At 42.8% G+C, this 18,339-nt stretch overlaps 2 protein-coding genes across 2 annotated transcripts; one reads left to right on the forward strand and one right to left on the reverse strand.

The window, feature by feature from the left end:
• Positions 1 to 1,065: 1,065 nt before the first annotated feature.
• Positions 1,066 to 4,216, forward strand: ptchd3b (patched domain containing 3b; the record flags this gene model as incomplete). Its single annotated transcript, XM_083659020.1, has 4 exons — positions 1,066 to 1,785; positions 1,872 to 1,993; positions 2,204 to 2,349; positions 2,670 to 4,216. The coding sequence occupies 4 exons, from the start codon at positions 1,066 to 1,068 to the stop codon at positions 4,214 to 4,216; spliced, it is 2,535 nt and encodes an 844-aa protein (XP_083515146.1).
• Positions 4,217 to 4,727: 511 nt separating this feature from the next.
• On the reverse strand, positions 4,728 to 17,731 carry yme1l1b (YME1-like 1b). Its single transcript, XM_083658806.1, has 18 exons — positions 17,600 to 17,731; positions 16,313 to 16,435; positions 15,854 to 16,037; positions 15,417 to 15,503; positions 15,109 to 15,218; positions 14,804 to 14,954; positions 14,432 to 14,515; positions 13,895 to 14,068; positions 12,680 to 12,832; positions 12,368 to 12,500; positions 11,969 to 12,031; positions 11,623 to 11,735; positions 11,224 to 11,379; positions 10,931 to 11,082; positions 10,243 to 10,369; positions 8,892 to 8,965; positions 8,671 to 8,757; positions 4,728 to 8,461 (listed from the first exon to the last, which is right to left on the reverse strand). The coding sequence occupies exons 1-18, from the start codon at positions 17,624 to 17,626 to the stop codon at positions 8,318 to 8,320; spliced, it is 2,142 nt and encodes a 713-aa protein (XP_083514932.1). The 5' UTR covers positions 17,627 to 17,731; the 3' UTR covers positions 4,728 to 8,317.
• Positions 17,732 to 18,339: the final 608 nt, after the last annotated feature.

The raw sequence follows: 18,339 nt of genomic DNA on the forward strand, positions 1-18,339 counted from the left end.
TATTTTTAAAAAAAGTATGCAGGGTAAATTCATGTCATCTTTCAGTTTTTCCATGAACACTTACTCTGCCAGGTTCAGAATAATGACCAATGCATCCCTCTTGGAGTTGGGGCATGCATGCTATGATTTCATTAAGATGTGTGATTGAGAGAATATGATCGAGAAGTGCATGTAGACAAAACACATGATGATCAGTCTCATCCCTGATATCAGAGCCAGCATACAGCCCTCCTCCTCACCCTGACACCCTCCCTCAGTGTTGGGACAGCCAGGCCTAAAAACATGAGCAGTCCCGTAGGGGAACGGTGTTATCTTATCACCACTCACCAGCACAGTAAAATGGACATTGTACTGGTCATGGACTTAACATCACGTGTTAACATAGCTTGTGCATCACTTTTTGCATATCTTAGTAATTTGTGAAATGTGTATGTTTGAGGTTTGCACAGATATCTGAAATAAATGCACATTGTGCTTTTCCTCACAGTTGGTCAGTTTATTCTTCTTAAGCAGATGTCGAGTGGCTAGAGGGATGTGTCCTAGGAAATTATTGTCAATTGATAGAGATTGGTAGAGATCTTAATCTTTTAATTGTAGGGTCTCCACAAAGATGCACATTGTACAACACAGCACTCCTTTGTTCTGTGGCTTTACCAAAACACTACACTGGTCTTTAAAGGCCCTTCAACCATGACAAGGAACCACTAAGGATTTGGGGGTTAAGCTAGAGGAAACCAGTGGCAGTGACAAGTATTGAGGCAGAACCTGTGAACCATAGTCTATTTCAATAGGCTCTTTGAGAGGGCCAGTCCTCAGCTCTCTATTTACTTCTGACCAATACAGAGAGGGCCTATATACCCCAATATTATGCGAAAACCCTCCTAATGAAGGGGTTCTGAAACAACAAATGCAGATGGGGGTGATACTGATTATATGCAGTTCTCTCTGCTGTTAGTTTGAATTGTTTGAGGTCGGGAGCAGCAAGCTCTAATATACATTCTCCACAGAGGTCTCTACTAAATTTCAGCTACAAATTAGGATTAGTAAAATTGAGTTTCCACAGCTATGGTGAAATGGCACACAGATTGCATAGAGAAGCCCCTACGCATCCGTTTTGAGATGATAGGCCACTTTGTTGGATCTCACCCCTGGTTCTTCTTCATTGCTCCTCTCATCCTGTCGGCAGGCCTGGGGAGTGGATTTTATCTTCTGAAGGACGGAATGTCCAATAACATCGAAGAGCAGTTCACACCTGTAGACGGACATGCCAAGTTGGAGAGAAAATATGTCCAGGAAACCTTCCCGGGAAATGATTCTGTGTTTTCGAGCTTGAGGCTGAGCACAGATGGGACTTATGCAACGTTCGTAGCCACAAGTGAGAGAAATGTTCTGACAGTGGAGTCACTTCAGGAGATCCTAGACTTGGATGTGAAAGTTAGGACCATGATTCTGTGTTTTGACAATGAATCATTTGGATATGTGGATGTCTGTGCTACAGTGATTGGGACTTGCTCCTCCAATGACATTCTAGACATCATCGGATACAATGCCAGCAATATAGACCGTGTCAATATGACATTTCCATGGTATGACTCTGATTTTGGGAGGATTCCCTTGCATGTCAGTCTGGGAAGTGTCAACGTCAACAAGGACAACTCAGTTGTTGAAAGTGCTCAAGCCATACAAATCAATTACTATTTACGAGAGGAGAACAAAACAAAAACAGACCTTTGGTTGGAAGGCTTTATGAAACTGGTCTCAAATGAATCAACCACTTCCATAACGGTAAGTTGAAACAACACATTCACATGTTTTATAAAATGCTTTTTTACGTGGTACTGTATCTGTAAAGTGTTTTATAACCTTTCTAGGTGTCATACTCCACCTCCATGTCAATGCAGTGGGAATTTGAGAAATCTACAGCTTCGATCGTCCATCTTTTCTCCATCACCTACACCATTGCCATCACATTTTCAATTATATCATGTTGGAGGTTTGTAAAACATTTGCTTACCGTTGATTATAAAAGGGTCATATTGTCAATTTTGGATTGTTTTAGCAGAAACCAGACGCAATTCAAGACAATTCAACAGGGAAATCAGGAAGAGTAAATTGTGCTCCCACAATAGAGACCCTCCTGAAAAGCAGAATACGTTGTTGTGTTGTGGAAGTGAATGTCAATTTTAATCTCCAACTTCTCTAGGTTGGATAATGTGCGGAGTAAGGTGTGGGTGGCATCCTGTGGAGTGCTCTCCACAGGTCTTGCGGTTCTGACCGGGTTCGGCACATTGTTGTTACTGGGCCAGCCTTTCGTCACGACAGTCGCCTCTTGCCCTTTCATGATCCTGGGTAGGTTCTGTTGAATGTCACTGTTTAAGTTGAACTCGACGTAAGAAAGTAGGCTACTCAAGAGAACAAAATGTCTCCCATTGGCCCTGACAAATGGAACATCTGACATTCATTGGATGAATTTCAAACAGGACAATCCTTCCCATTTGGACTCATATTCTCATGTTTCCATTTTCCAACCTCTTACAACTTCTTAGTCCAAGTGCATGTTTTGAAATATTGCCTCATCAACTGACACAATGTTCATGATCAATTTCCTCTTTCCTTTTATGGGTCAGACGTTATGTTCTTGGTAACAATGTTGTTTTTTCATATTCAAGGTATCGGAATTGACGACATGTTCATCATGATCTCCTGCTGGCAGAGGACCCGTGTTCTGGACAGCGTTCCCGACCGGCTGGCCGCCACCTACAGGGACGCCGCCGTCTCCATCTCCATCACCAGCCTGACCGACGCTCTGGCTCTCTTCCTGGGCTACAGCTCTCCCTTTGGCTCGGTCCGGTCCTTCTGTCTCTATGCAGGAATCTCTGTTGGTTTCTGCTATTTGTACAACATCACTTTCCTGGGTGCTTTTATGGCTCTGAACGGACAGAGGGAAGGGGGGAACAAGCACTGGTTCACCTGTGCCAAGATCCCTGAGGACCTACCATCGGGCAAATCAAAGGCCTTCACTATCTGCTGCGTTGGCGGCAGCTATGATCGAGTCACTGACAAGGAGGAAATTCAACCCGTGAGCCGATTCTTTGAGAAGTTCTACGGCCCATTTCTGACCAAAACATGGACTAAAGTATGTGTATTTGTCATCTATGCTGGGTATCTGGCCCTCAGTGTCTATGGGTGTTCTACCTTAAAAGAGGGACTTGATATCAGGAACCTGGCTTTGGATGATTCCTACATTATCAGTTACTACAACCACCAAAGGCAGCACTTCTCCGAATACAGCTGTAATGTGATGGTGGCTGTGCAGCAGGCTGCCTTCCCATACTGGAGCGAGGGTGAGCAAAAGACTCTTCGTTCATGCGTTGCAAACTTTGAGAAGCTGACATATGTCAACAGCACATTTGCTTGGTTCCTTTCCTTTCAACGGTATGCAAATTCCTCTAATCTCAATATAAGCTCCCAACAGGATTTCCAAAGCCACCTGGCCCATTTCCTGGAACTCAACTCAATGTTCAGGCAAGACATCAACGTGACGGCAGACAATGAAATCCAGGCCTCTCGCTTTTTCATTCAGACACTCAACAAAACCACGGTGAAGGACATGTTGCTCGGCCTTAGGAAAACAGCAGAGCAATGTCCGATCGAGCTTCTGGTGTACCACCCTGCTTTCATCTACTTTGACCAGTACACCATCATTATGGACATCACTGTTCAAACGGTTCTGGTGGCTGCGGTCGTGATGTTGCTCGTCTCCCTCGTCCTGATACCCGATCCCATCTGCTCCCTATGGGTGGCCTTTGCGATTTGTTCCGTCATTGTTGGCGTGGCAGGATTCATGGCTCTGTGGGGCGTGAGCTTGGATTCCATCTCCATGATCAACCTGGTCATCTGTATTGGTTTCTCTGTAGACTTCTCAGCCCACATTTCGTACTCTTTCATCTCCAGCCCCAAGAGCACCGCGAATGAGAAAGCTACAGCTGCCGTGGCCCACTTGGGCTATCCGATACTGCAAGGGGCCGCGTCCACCATTTTAGGGGTGGTGGTGCTCTCCATGTCGGGGAGTTACATCTTTAGGACGTTCTTCAAAATCATGTTTCTGGTGATTGCATTCGGGCTGGTCCACGGCTTAGTGTTTATTCCAGTGTTTCTGACACTGTTTGGGGCATGTTCTGTAGGAAGTGGTGTTAAATGCAGTTTAGAGCTTTGATATTAAAAACTGGTGCCGTTTCGGCTTGCTTTTGTTTAAATGTTACAATGCAATAGAAAAGACAAAGAGGGAATATCCACGCTTCAGCGGACGAAGCTTGCAGAACCGGTGCCGCTCAGAAAAGGGACTGAATTATCAAAAATAAATTCTGAATTCTGGAGCACAGTCGATTTGAGCAATTTAATGTGCAAACCGACTCAATAAATTACTGAAATCGACCGTGTGCGCCCAAGAAACCATCCTTTATTTTTCACAATATAAAAAATGTACTTTTATTTAATTTAGTTACATGTCTTTCTAAAATGTTATTTTCCGTTGACAGATGTTCAGAGTGAAAATCTAACCTGTTTTGATGCACTAAGTGTAAACCTATTACCATTTCTGCATTTGTAATAAAGGGATAGACAATGTCACTGTGTCCAACCTTGTAACGATCAAATTAAAATACCCCCTCGACCCCTTACACACACACACACACGTCAACAAAGTCCAACTTTCTTTAAGTTTATTTTTATTAATTTCTGCTGCACAAACGTTCATTCACCTTTGCCATTGCATTGAGAGACATTGTCAGCACAGTTTTTTTCACAGCATAAAAGCGTTACTATACATCTATATACAATGTTCCCATTAAACCCCAAACGTATATACAGCTAAACATGGGTAAAACGCCAATAAACAAAAAGACTTAAGTATCTGACTGAGGCAAAGAAACCAGAAACCGATTAACACTACATAGTATACATAACTTATACTGGTCATAAGCTCTTTTGAAAGCTTTACGTTCAAAGAAATCAGTGTTCTCAAATGCCAAAATATGGCTTACAAACATCATCACTGCTGTACTTTAAAATAGTAAGACATAACATTTGATGACTTTGCAAATCTCTACTCACATTGTGTGTTGAAAAAGACGTCACAGTTAGAATACAGGACGTCACATTGCAATTAGACTTCATGGACTGTTGCTGAAGCTCAAGCTGCATAATGCCTGGCACAGTGCCAGTAAATACTCTACATTTATAGCAACTTGCCTCCAGGGGGCAGCATATGTTTGTGTGGCAAACAAATATGCTGATGAATGCGAGATGTGGTTGGCAAATCCCCCTCTGTGCTGACGTAATGGCAGGAGACAGCAATGGACAGCCCTGACAAAACCAGTCTGTCGTTAGTCAAAACAACATAAGAACTAAGAGAATCTTTGATTCACTGATTTGCAATGAGGCAAAAACCATATCACTGCTTTTCAGAAGCCTAGCTCAGATCGATGGAATGACAACTTTCATTACAATTAGGGGTGCACCGATCAATTGACCGCCGACTATAATTGGCCGATAAACGTTCCCAATAGGTTAAAGGTCACCATTTCAACCGCCTTCAATTGCTGTATCAGGAAAGCGGTTCAACAGCAGTCAAAAGTATGAGCCAATTTGCAGCAGTCAGTAAAACGTTAGTAGGGTAGGCAGGCATGTCATCCGTCTGACATTGGGAAAGTTCATTTCTGATGTGTTTGGAATTTCAATAATATAACCACAGATCAGAATCCAGTTTAAATAAATATATTGGACAGAATGCAGATCTTTGCAGATCTGTGGCAATAGGTGAGTAAAGCAGCAGCGCAGTCATCAAACACACTCATTTTAAGACGTAAGAACAATCTGTTAAACACAACACTAGATTAGAATTATTATTTCTGCTTGCTGTGCACTTTCACAATGTGCCGTTTTTAATAGGAGGGATGCTAAAATGTATCATTTCACGTGCTGATCGATCGTGTTATTGATTGGCCAATCATGCTGTTTGGCCCAAGGAAATCTGATCAGTGCATCCCTAGTTAAAACCTCAAAAGCCTCAAGATTCCAATACTCTGTCAATGTGTTAACTTTGCTGCTTTTGAGGCTGACCACCATGTTCCATTCTGTCTGTACACACAGCATTGAAATACATTACATAAAGAGTGCGCAAGTGCATTTTCAATTCACACACTTACTAAAAGTGCAGCGAGAGACATTGTAGCTTAGCTTTATATACAGTTCCTATTTCAAAGGACACATTTACACGTACATTCCCAAAAAGGCCACCTTTAGAAACAAGCAACATGGCTCAGACAAACTCGGGAATATGAAGGAGGGCTCAACAACGGGATAGACAAATGTTGCTGTTTCATCTTTTTAGCCATGTCTGTGTCTGTTGTGAGTAACTTGGAGATACGTTGGACAAACACTATGACATAAAGACAAGTGCTGGAAGACAAGTGAAAAAAGTATGCTAGCTGAGATTTAAGCAAATGCTAGTTGTCCTAGCAGCTCTTTGGGTCGGATAACTTAGGACAGTACATGAGACAACACGAGCATGAATTTGACAATGAATTTGAGCAACTCATTTGTGCATTTGCACATACATATTTAACATTTAAAACAGAATCCTATGCAAATGCCTTATTTAAGTTTGAGGTGGATATTTACATTCTTGACTAATAATTCCCTCCCACCACCTGTTAGCGACCTGAGCGACATACTTTACATTATGCATTATTACCCTCCTTCACACACAGCAGACCCATGCATTCAGATTGTCAAAGGTCATTCTTTGCTTCCAACAGTCTGAAGGCGGATAGGGGAAAGAAGTTGTAACATCAGTTACAAGATGGTTGAAAAGTTTAACCAGCCCAAACACGGCAGACAACTCACCCCAATCCATCAGACTCCTGTCTTATTAAATGAAAAAGTTCTAACAGACATTGATTGAGGGGGTCTATTTGCTTTTACTTCTTCTGACTATTTTCATTGCTAGGTACTAGGTATACATCAGATCGGCAATACGTCATTTTGTAGGCAGCACATGTTCCCGCCCCCTTTTAGGGGGAAAACACAAGCCTCTCCCTGTTGACTTCAATGTAAAATAGCACTAACCCCAAAAAATATAGAAAAATAACAGAATCAATCTCATTTATTAATGACACCATGACATGACAATATATTACAACTCATCTGACCATAGAATGGGCAACATACACCGGAAATATTACTTTGACCCATCTGAAATCATGTGATGTTCTTTTTTTTTTACAGCCCCGTGACTCGTCAGTCTAGTAGTAGTCTCACGTAGTCAGACCCAGAGCCGTATAATAGAAGAGTTCCGACATCTCCATTCACTCCAATGGACCAGTTTTTTTCCAGGAAGTAGAAAGTGGAACTCTTGAGTAAAAAAAAGCAGCACTGTCGAGTTGCAGCAAAATAGACAGTGTTGTACTTTGAAAGGGTTTTTCATCCCTTGAAATGAATCAAATTGTACATTATCGGCTTTATTTTAGCATGCAAAAGTAGCGCGAGACCCATTCCTGGCTGTTCATTGGCTAATGAGTCTCGCATTTTGGTCCTCCGCTGACGCCACTCTCTTACTAGAGGACACTAGTCAGACCCACCGTCGACGTCATCAAGCTTCCAGCGACGGATATCATCCACGGCTGGCGCTGCGAGACTAGTCTAGTAGTAGCCGCCAAGTAGCCGGGTACGACGATGCTGGGCTCCGCGAGTTTTCCCCCTAAAAGGGGGCGAGGCCTAATTGCCGATCTGATGTATAGTAAGTATCAATAATGGATTCTTCAACATTCTAGGACCTGCCTGAGTCAAGGATCCGTTTAAGCCCCGAGCAATAGCAGGGACATTCATATTTCATGACTGTGCATGCATCCTGCTGCCCCACCCGTCCCAGTATACATCTCCTTAACTCTGAACACACGGCCGTTGTCACAAAGTATCTCATAATAACACCACTTATCTCGGAATATTGATCATATTACACGATAATAACGGCATAAACTGCACACACTGCTGTAATGTCATAGTCCCAGATGAGCACTCTGCAGGATACTTTGGGCCTGTCTGATTCTCAAGTGAATGAGCTTTATAGGTGGCATTTCTAGGTAAGAAGTTGTAAATTTGTGAATGCAGGCTCTGATGTCTGACCCCTAATGACAAACATTCCAGCACTGTATATGATTGGAGTCCATACACTTCCATACACCCTGAGTTCTCAAAATCTGAACCCCCCTCCCCACCCCCCTTTGACCTCTGATTGTCGCTGCTGGCCTGGCTGGTTTCATCTGGTCTCCAGGGTCTTGCCCTCCAGGACCAGCCGGATCTCCTTGGCGTCCAGCGTCTCGTACATCAGCAGAGCGTCCGCCAGGCTCTTGTGCTCTTTGGCGTGAGACTTCAGGAGGGCCTTGGCCCGCTCGTAAGAGTCCTGCGGACAGCAAGGTGCACAGTTTTTGGGACAGATCGTTAATGCGGCCGGGGGCTGAGTAAGTAATTTCTTTGGGTGTCTTCCTGTAAAGGTCTCGCAAGTTCAAGTCACCCGACAAAGACTACAATCTAAAACAATTGTTACTGATGTATATTATGCTTTTTTTCCACTATGTAAGCCAATAAGATGAGACACGATCCTCAACCAACCTTCAATAATATCCTGACTTCCTGCTCCACAGCAGCTTGTGTCTCTGGGCTCTGCTTGGACATGTCGATGTACGTCATCACACCCAACTGAGACAGGAACAACAGGTCAATCTATGTAAGATTCTAGCAAAAATGGTGAGTATAATACATATGTTATACTATGAAATACTATGCCCATTTGAAACCCTTCTATTTTTTAAGTGCCCTACAAGTCAACCTACCTTTTCGCTCATTCCAAATCTGGTCACCATCATCTTGGCGATACTGGTGGCACTGTCAAAGTCACTGGACGCTCCTGGAGAATCATAAAGTGCATGCATTCATTAAGCATTGTCCTCTGTAAAGGCGCTGACACACCTGTACTAGGGGTGGGAATCACAAGTTTGATCACGATGCGATCCGATGACAACGATGCAATTTTTGCCGATATCACAAAGTCTGCCACGGCCCACGATAAGATGCGATTCGATTCGGTTCAGGGGGCTGCGATCGATATTAGACGATATGCCCACAATCAGTTAAACAATCAGTTTAAAAAAGCAATTAAAATATCATTTGACAATTTTATTGTTGAGCTCTTAGACATTTAAATGAAAAATAATGTATTGTTTTAATAAGATTCCAAAATAAAAGCATGTTTATTTCTTTTATGGCGGGTCATAGCGATTAATATCAATGTTTTCACTGTGGATTGATGTAGTTGGATCGTTGATCATTGAATCGATGCATCCATGCAGATCAATGCATCTTGCCACCACCTGTAACCTGTACCACAGTACCATAATGTCCCTTTAACTTCCACAGTAGCATAATGTCCCTTTAACTTCCACAGTACCATAATGTCCCTTTAACTTCCACAGTAGCATAATGTCCCTTTAACTTCCACAGTAGCATAATGTCCCTTTAACTTCCACAGTAACATAATGTCCCTTTAACTTCCACAGTACCATAATGTCCCTTTAACTTCCACAGTAACATAATGTCCCTTTAACTTCCACAGTACCATAATGTCCTTTAACTTTCACAGTAACATAATGTCCCTTTAACTTCCACAGTACCATAATGTCCCTTTAACTTCCACAGTAACATAATGTCCCTTTAACTTCCACAGTAACATAATGTCCCTTTAACTTCCACAGTACCATAATGTCCCTTTAACTTCCACAGTAACATAATGTCCCTTTAACTTCCACAGTAACATAATGTCCCTTTAACTTCCACAGTACCATAATGTCCCTTTAACTTCCACAGTACCATAATGTCCCTTTAACTTCCACAGTAACATCCTGTCCATAATCTGTGTGTAGCGGAGCCCTTAAGGTTACAAAGTTTTAAAAAACACGGTTAATAGGAACTCCCTGCATCCCTAGAGGTGACCCAAAAGTCGGCCTTCGTTGCCGCTACTCCTTTGAGTGGATGTTGTCTTTATAAAAGCCTCTAACCGTTTTCTCGTGGTTCAGTGAAGGCTTGACTTAACTCTGGCCTCTCAATTAACACATAAGCTGTGAATCACTGGCTCCTCTAAGAACCTCAGGGGCCGATAACTACGCGCGCAAAGCTCTGCTGTCTCACCGGTTGTGACGTACTCATTGCCGAATATGATCTCCTCAGCGACGCGGCCGCCCATACTGACGTCCATCTGGGCCAGCAGCTCAGAGCGAGTCTCACTCCAACGATCATTCTCGGGAAGCATGGACACCTGGCAGAAAAGGGGGAGGAGACCAATGAAAAGGGAGGAGTCAGGAGGGACGGTTTGAGGTTGGATGTGTTGTAAAGAAAGTGAGAGTGAAGAGGAGGGAGAGCAGAGTAGTCAAAGGGGAGGGACTATATTGACAATAGCTTCATTCATATAAATGTCAGGTTAATAATTATTGTTAACCTGACAATGTGAGGGCCTTGGAACAAGCTGCATTTAAAGTACTGGTAATAATGTTAGTATGGTATGCTGATTGTCCATTCATGTAGGAAACAATTACGCTTTGTATGTGGGAATGCGCCATGTAAGTATCACATTCATACCAGACCAGGAGAAAGATCTGGGTATGCATTGCAAGTCTACCTCTTCTTAACGCCATTGAAATAGTAAAATATATATATTTTTTTTATTACATTCTGCATTCAACACGACAGATGGCATTTGCATCGTTTTGCAGCTTAATCTTCCTCAGGACAAAACTTTCGCACTGACAATCGACCCAACGTTTTTTCCAGAATCACCACCCTGCTGTGAAAGGGGTGTAACTACAGTAGAGCTGCTTACATGTCCCAGACTGGGTCCTCTGGGCATGATGGTGGCCTTGTTGATAGGCATGGAGTCTTTGGTGTAGTAGGCTACAATGGCATGACCTGATTCGTGGTACGCTGTGATGAGCTTGTTCTGCTTGTCTATTTCCACACTCCTCCTCTCTGGGCCTTTGATGGAAAGAGAAGAGGGAGTCAATAAAACGGACGGATTAAGGTTGGTACAGACAAAGACCGAGGAAGTGAGACAACAAGCAAACAATTAAGTGATTTTATTCCTTAATCCACCCGCTAAGTTTCCCCACTGCTCACCCATGAGGATCTTGTCTTTAGCGAACTCCAGTTCTTTCAAGGTGACCATGTCTTTGCCGTCCACCGCTGCCTTCAGGGCCGCCTGGTTCACCAGGTTTTCCAGGTCGGCACCAGAAAAGCCAACTGTGCCCCGGGCAATGATTTTGGCCTCAATATCTGTGGGAATAACAACAGACAGTACACAAAGAAACAATGTAACTAGGGTTAGGTGAAATAACGGGAACTAGGTTCTTACTCCACATACCAAAGAGTTTTCACATTTTCAGCCTAGGACCCAAGCTTATTACAGGCTTACTTACAGTCAATTCTGGGTCCTGACTCATATCACAAACACTCAGATATTCTCAAAATAATTCATATTGTTGCCAAATCTAGGATTAATCTCTGCTGATCTCGCACCTGGATCTACTTTGATTTTCTTGAGATACCAGTTGAGGATCTCTGTGCGTCCCTTCACGTCTGGTTTGGGGACAGTCACCTGCATGTCAAAACGTCCTGGTCGGATCAGGGCGCTAGAGAGAAGGGTAGTTCAGCAGGTTAGTAAAATACATAAAAATGCTTTAGTTTATATCTATACTGGTTTTGTTTATGTGCACACAGCTCTGACAGTCTCCTGTTATACACAGCCTTGGTGCTGCAGTCCATTCTCTGCGATGACATACTTTTGAAGGTGGTAAACCTTGGCATTGTGAACTCTGACATTTTCCCTCCAAATAGCACGACATACTGTGAAAGTGAAACATACTTATCCAAAGCCTCTGGGAAGTTGGTTGCCCCAATGATGATCACACCTTCATTTGGTTTAAACCTACAAGTAAAACCATAATGCACAAGTAATTGAACAATGGATATATTGCTACAATGCAATAGTTGTCATCTTTATTCTCACCTAATGGATCAACAACAGTAGCAGTATGTTTCACTCACAATCTGAGCTACAATGAGTACTTATTTCCTTTATTCTAGTGTTTACACAACACCGTCTGACCTTCAACTAACTGGAAGGTCACTGGTTAACCCAGCAACAGCCGTCCGTCTCCAAACTGATCAACTACCTCCTCACTCATTGCAAGTTGGTGTGCATGAGAGCATCAGCTAAATGCCTAATCTGTACAAAATGCATGTGATATTTTTAGAGGCGTACCCGTCCATCTCAGCAAGCAGTTGGTTGATAGTCTGTCTGGAGTAAGGGTGCATGGGAGACTCGATCCTCTTCCCGCCAACGCTGTCGAGCTCGTCAATGAAGATCACACAGGGGGCGTTGGCTTTAGCCTCTCCTGGGGAGAAAGCAGCAAGGCAAAGCCAAGTGTTGGAGTAACACAGCACTCTGGAGAAGCCAGGGTTGAATGTTATCTCCTGTCCGGTTCCTTCTTTTTCATGAAGTGTGAGGAAAAGTAAAGCAGCAGACTCCAACTGATTTTATAGATGAAGGGGAAGGGGAAGGAAAAACACTCACTGAATAGGTTCCTGATGCGGCTGGCTCCCACTCCAACAAACATCTCGTCGAACTCTGAGCCGGAGGCGTAGTAGAATGGTACGTCTGCCTCTCCTGCCACCGCTCTGGCCAGCAGGGTCTTACCAGTCCCAGGGGGGCCAACCAGTAGGACGCCTAGAGAGAGGGAAGGAGAGAGAGATGAGGAAAAGTGACAGCAGAACTACAGAACAGAACACAGAGGTACAGACAGTTGTTAGCTATATGACTATGAGCTAACTAAAATATGATTAAACTTCAATGATCATTCCTCCAATGCATAGAAAAACAGACATAAGTGAAGCATTATTCATCTAGTGCAGTGATTCCCAACCTGTGGTCCGGGGCCCACTGGTGGGCCGCGAAGGTATTAACTTAGCTTATAGGACTCACTATTGCATTTTATACTCTCTGATTGGCTGGCCCTCACTTTCTTTGCGCAGGATGCAACATTGGCACATCTACAAAGCCATTTAGGCAAGTTACCCCACTACATTTGTTCCAGGTTTACAGCGGTACGAGACTCCTACAACCTCAGATCCAGCACTTGGCTTCGTTTTGTGGTGCCAAGTGTGAGGACTGAGGCTGGAAAAAGGAGTCTCTCTTATATTGGCCCTTGGTCCTGGAAGGACCTGCAAGTTAAACTGGATTCTCTTAGTTTGAAACAAAAGATCACGGAGGTTCTTGCCACTAGCTGCTCCTGTCAAAATGTGGAATTTAGAATGCTATGTCCTCTGATATGTGCTTTTTATCATGCCCCTGAAGTGTGATTTTTGCTGCCTTCTTGGCCATGTCAGCATTGTAAAAGAGCTTTATATCTCAATGGTTTTTACCTGGTTAAATAAAGGCTAAATAAAATAAATATGAATTAAATAATTTGTGAGAGAGAAAAATAATAATTATTATCTATGACAATGCATTTCTCCATTATTGAACCATACTGTTATTTAATTTGTAATCAATGATTTGTTAACTAGCCTATTGCAGACAGCCTGAGTTTTACTTTCTGATTTCTATGTGATGCTGATGGACAGCTCCTTTTATCGTTAAAATAAAAGTACTCTCAGAACACATTATTTAGCCTCTGTAGTGTTTACAATCGGATGTGGGCCGCGAACATTTTTGACATTTTCAAGTGGGCCATGAGGTTGGGAATCACTGATCTAGTGTAAAATGTTGTGTTGAGAGAGACAGCCCTACCCTTGGGCAGCTTTCCTCCCAGGACGGTGAACTTCTGGGGGTTCCTGAGGAACTCCACCACTTCCTGCAGCTCGTTCTTGGCCTCCTCCACCCCTTTGACGTGCTCGAACGTCACGTTTTTCATCTGGACAGGGTCCACCTGCGAGTCCAGGCCTGATGTGGTTCGGAATCGCACTGTGCAGAATGGTTAGATTAAAGTTCGAAATCACACCGCATGGCATAGTTAATGAAACTCAGACACATACACACCGCTGGGTTATTGAAGGACAGCAACTAATAGATTGCAACTATTAGTGCCGTGATCATTAGTGAAAGTTAGGAATGTATTTGTTCTCTGCAATCAACTTAAGATGGTCCAGTCATAACAAGCTGGGGTTCTTTATTCTATTAACGGTCAATAAATGTTAAATTCACAGGGATTAGTTGACTAAGGAGGATTACCACCATGAGGAGGAACTTGCAACACCATATCTTAAGTAGCTCCTGCAGTCTCTACTTGTAGCAAAGCATCTCTGATGTTTAAAAAGGAGCCTTTACCCGATAGGAAGGGGGTCTTGGAGATGCCGTAGATCCCAATGAGCAGCAGCACCAGCAGGATCAGACGAGTCCTCCTCAGAGAGTCTGAACAATGGGATAAACATAACTAATTGGATTATCTGGAAATCAATATATCAACACTGAATGAAGAGAGTACAGGTTATCATCATGATGGCTATTTATGTAACATGTAATACAATAGTCAGACTTGCAAGCAAGCAAGGCTTCAAAGATATAGTGCCCTGAAAATGTGACTCTGGAACAACCATTTCAAAAAGACAAGTGCAAGCAAAGGGAATAAAAGCTAAAGGGAGAGGTGGAAAGAAATGTATTTTTTTTTAATGCTTCAAGATAAGACCAACTAACACATGCCTTGTGAGCGTTGCGTCAGGGCTTGTGCTTTCAGAAATCCATCAGCGAAGCCGCTCTTGAACGCATCCTGCTGTCCATCAGGTATGTTCTTGTTCTTCAGCAGCTTGTCTACAGTTTCCAGCTCCACCCCCTTGTCACGTGTCAGGAAACCCTGCGGCACAACGCAAGTTTAGTTTGCAACAATACAATAATTGTCTGATTGTTCCACATAAATAATGGTGGAATAGGATGTGCTATAAAATGTGTGTGTGTGTGTGTGTGTGTGCAAGGATCATGACTTTCAGTTATAAAAGCTAAAGTTTTACCTTCATAAAAGATGGTGTAAAGCCATCGGATTCCACGGGGCGCTCGAGGCCTGACTGCAGCCGTCTTGTTTTGGTCCTCAGAGTTTTGAACCCTCTGCTCTGGATCCACACTTGAGAGATACACAATAAGTCAAGAATGTTGACAACACATAACATGCAAATACATATTCAAATACAACAAACTTTTTTTTTTTTACTACAGCAGTTAGGCATAATCCACTCCAGTCTATTAGCAATAAAGGAAAGTTTGCAAAGCTTCAGATCAGTAATTAATTACTCACTTATAAATGCTTCTAATTCACAGTTACCTGGCCATTGTTGGAGCTCTATGCAGAGAGACTGAACAGGTGAGGGGCTCTGCCTGCAAAACACAGGGATGGGTCCACCTGAGAACCCTGAGAGAGAGGAAAAATATAATTTATTACACATAGTCTGGCAGATACAATGAAAGGGATACATATACTGTAAAGTCTTTGATTATGAATGATCATCAGGTGGGTGAGGCTCCACTGAAGTTCTGGCAATGCCAGAATTGTCGTGCCATAATTATGTAGCGTGTAGTGTTACAACGCCTATCGTGACCAATAGGAACTCAGCGGTCAATAATGACAAAACAACGCGCCAGTACAAAAGTAAACACCAATCATACCAAGCAAGATAAGCAACCGAGGTATTCCAGGATTAAGTGGGATATGGTAAAGCGTAGGCGCCTACAGCACTGTTCAGTACAAAGACACAGTGTTACCGTGCTTGTTGTAAAAGAAAGAGTGTGTGGAGCAGTGGGAGGTCCTCCAGGCCATCTGGCTGCTGGTGTTTGATGACAGCAGCGCCCCCTGTTGGTTGAGTTGAGGCAATACATTGTTCACCAGCTCATCCATCTGTTGCACTCCGAGGTCTGACAAGCCAAGCTCCCGCAGGGTCCACGTGGGCTAAAATGCACACACACAAATTAAATGTAAATAAGAGCTATGTGTATCACACATGCGTGTAGTTATACGAAATTATTCTGGCATCATTACATGAGAATAGTAGCCTGGTAACCAGCCCCGATTTATCCATATGAGTGTTGTTGACAACTGTGATTCTTAAGGGGCTGGATGCCAGACTATGAGAATAGAGTTTGGGAGAGTCAAAGTGATCAGGTGTTCCATCACACCCTCTCTGATGGATGTTATCTCATAGGTGTTGTATAGTGTGCATGCACCTCTGTGGCATGGAGGTCTGACTCTGTGGCATGCTCCTTGTGTTTGCTGGTGGCACTGCTGATTCCCACTGAGCTCTTCAGAGAGTGGAGGATGTTGATGAAGTGGCTCAGGGGGACAGTCACCTGTAATCACACGTGCAACATTACTCATCACTAAAGTGAAGCGTTTCCAGCATTATAAGATAATGACTATAACACGCAGACTGTCCATATGAGCAGTGTTGGGCAAGTTACTTTCAAAATGTAATACTCTACATATTACTAGTTACGTTCATTTGAAAGTAATAAGTTACTTTACAATATTACTGTCTGTGTAGAGTAACTCATTACTTATAACACTACTTTTGCATTACTTTCAGAATGACATCGCCCGCCCTGGAACCATCTCGAAAAATAATTTATACCATCTTCAAGTCAGTGTAAACCATCCAAAATTCTAAAATGTTATCCTTTTCCTTCATTAGTGTCATCTATAGTGGTTATTTGCATAAAAACACACAATTTGATTAGGAAATTATTGTATCTTTAAATGTGCTTTGATTAAAAAAAAGTAACTCAATTTGTAACTTGTGTTACTTGAGAGAGTAACTTGTATATTAGTGAAATAATATTGTAATGAGTTTTGAGTTACTGCTAAAAGTAATTACATTACATGTTACTTTTGTAATGAGTTACCACTAACACTGCACATGAGCCTGTATCTATTTACTAGCCTATATAAACTTATTTTCAAAAGTGGAGGACGAGATCAATTGTTCCCCTATTGACTCCTTTGTATTTACCGGTACTTGGTTTGCCATATCGGTTTGTTTGGTCTAAAAATAGTTACATAACAAATGTCAAGCTTCAAGCTCTTCAATTCTACAAATCTCTCCTGCGCGGGTACAGCGCGAAACGGAGATAGTCTGGCAAGCGAGACTACTAAAAAAGCTAGCCAGTAATCGATGGAAAAGCTAAAGTGTTGGTTTCAAGTGTTTTAGAACAAGTTGCTTTACTGACGCAGTTTCCTATCTGGCAGGAGTGGGGCAGCTAACGGTGTACTGACATTCAATAGCAAACTAGCCTCTCAACAGGCCGCACAGTAGTTGTCTCAGTCCAGCAAAGTATAGCCACGTTTAATACAACTGTCCGCTGAGACCATTAATGTCTCGAATCATCACATCGCTTTGATCAGGCCAAGAGGGAGGGATAGAAGGGAAAAGAGTAGCTAACACTAGCTAGCAAACAGGCTAAGGTTAGCTAGCTGGCTGCGTCTGACCAAACACCGTCACTTGTTTTCATCCTCACCTGTGGCTGGACTGACATGGAAAACATGTTTAATTTCCACGGGCACAAGACTGCTGGTAGCCTATGTGACGTTACACCAATGTCCCACCAACGCCCTTGTTTCCCACACTTTATTGTTGTTGTTGTGGAGTCGCTGACAGGCAGCTCCCTCTATTTCGCTAGCAACAATCAGATATCTGTGTTTCGCTAGCAGCGAATATAATAGGTTCCGGTTCTGTTTTTCAAAATAAAAGAACGATTCTGCACAATTATAGAGCAGAAACCAAGCCAAATCTGCTTTACGACCAAAACCTTGACCACAGACTGAGCAATTAAATTGTCTCTCTCCTGTGTGGATTATCATGTGTTTTCAAGTTTCCTTTTTGAACAAAACCTTGACCACAGACTGATCGAGCAATTAAATTGCGTCACTCCTGTGTGGATTATCATGTGACTTTTCAAGTTTCCTTTATGACCGAAACCTTTACCACAGACTGAGCAATTAAATTGTGTCTCCCGTGTGGACTATCATGTGTCTTTTCAAGTCTCCTCTATCATGAAAACCTTTACCACAGAGAGAGCAATTAAATTGTTTCTCACCTGTGTGGATTTTCATGTGTCTATTCAGGGTTCCTTTTTGACCTGTGTGGATTATCATGTGTTTGTTCAAGTGTCCTTTACGACCAAAACCTTTACCACAGACTGAGCAACTAAAGTCTGTCTTCCCAAGAACTTCACTATTTGTCTGTGCCATTCTTCAC

This window comes from Poromitra crassiceps, assembly GCF_964638095.1.
Source record: "Poromitra crassiceps genome assembly, chromosome: 23".
NCBI classification, from domain to species: Eukaryota; Metazoa; Chordata; class Actinopteri; order Beryciformes; family Melamphaidae; genus Poromitra; species Poromitra crassiceps.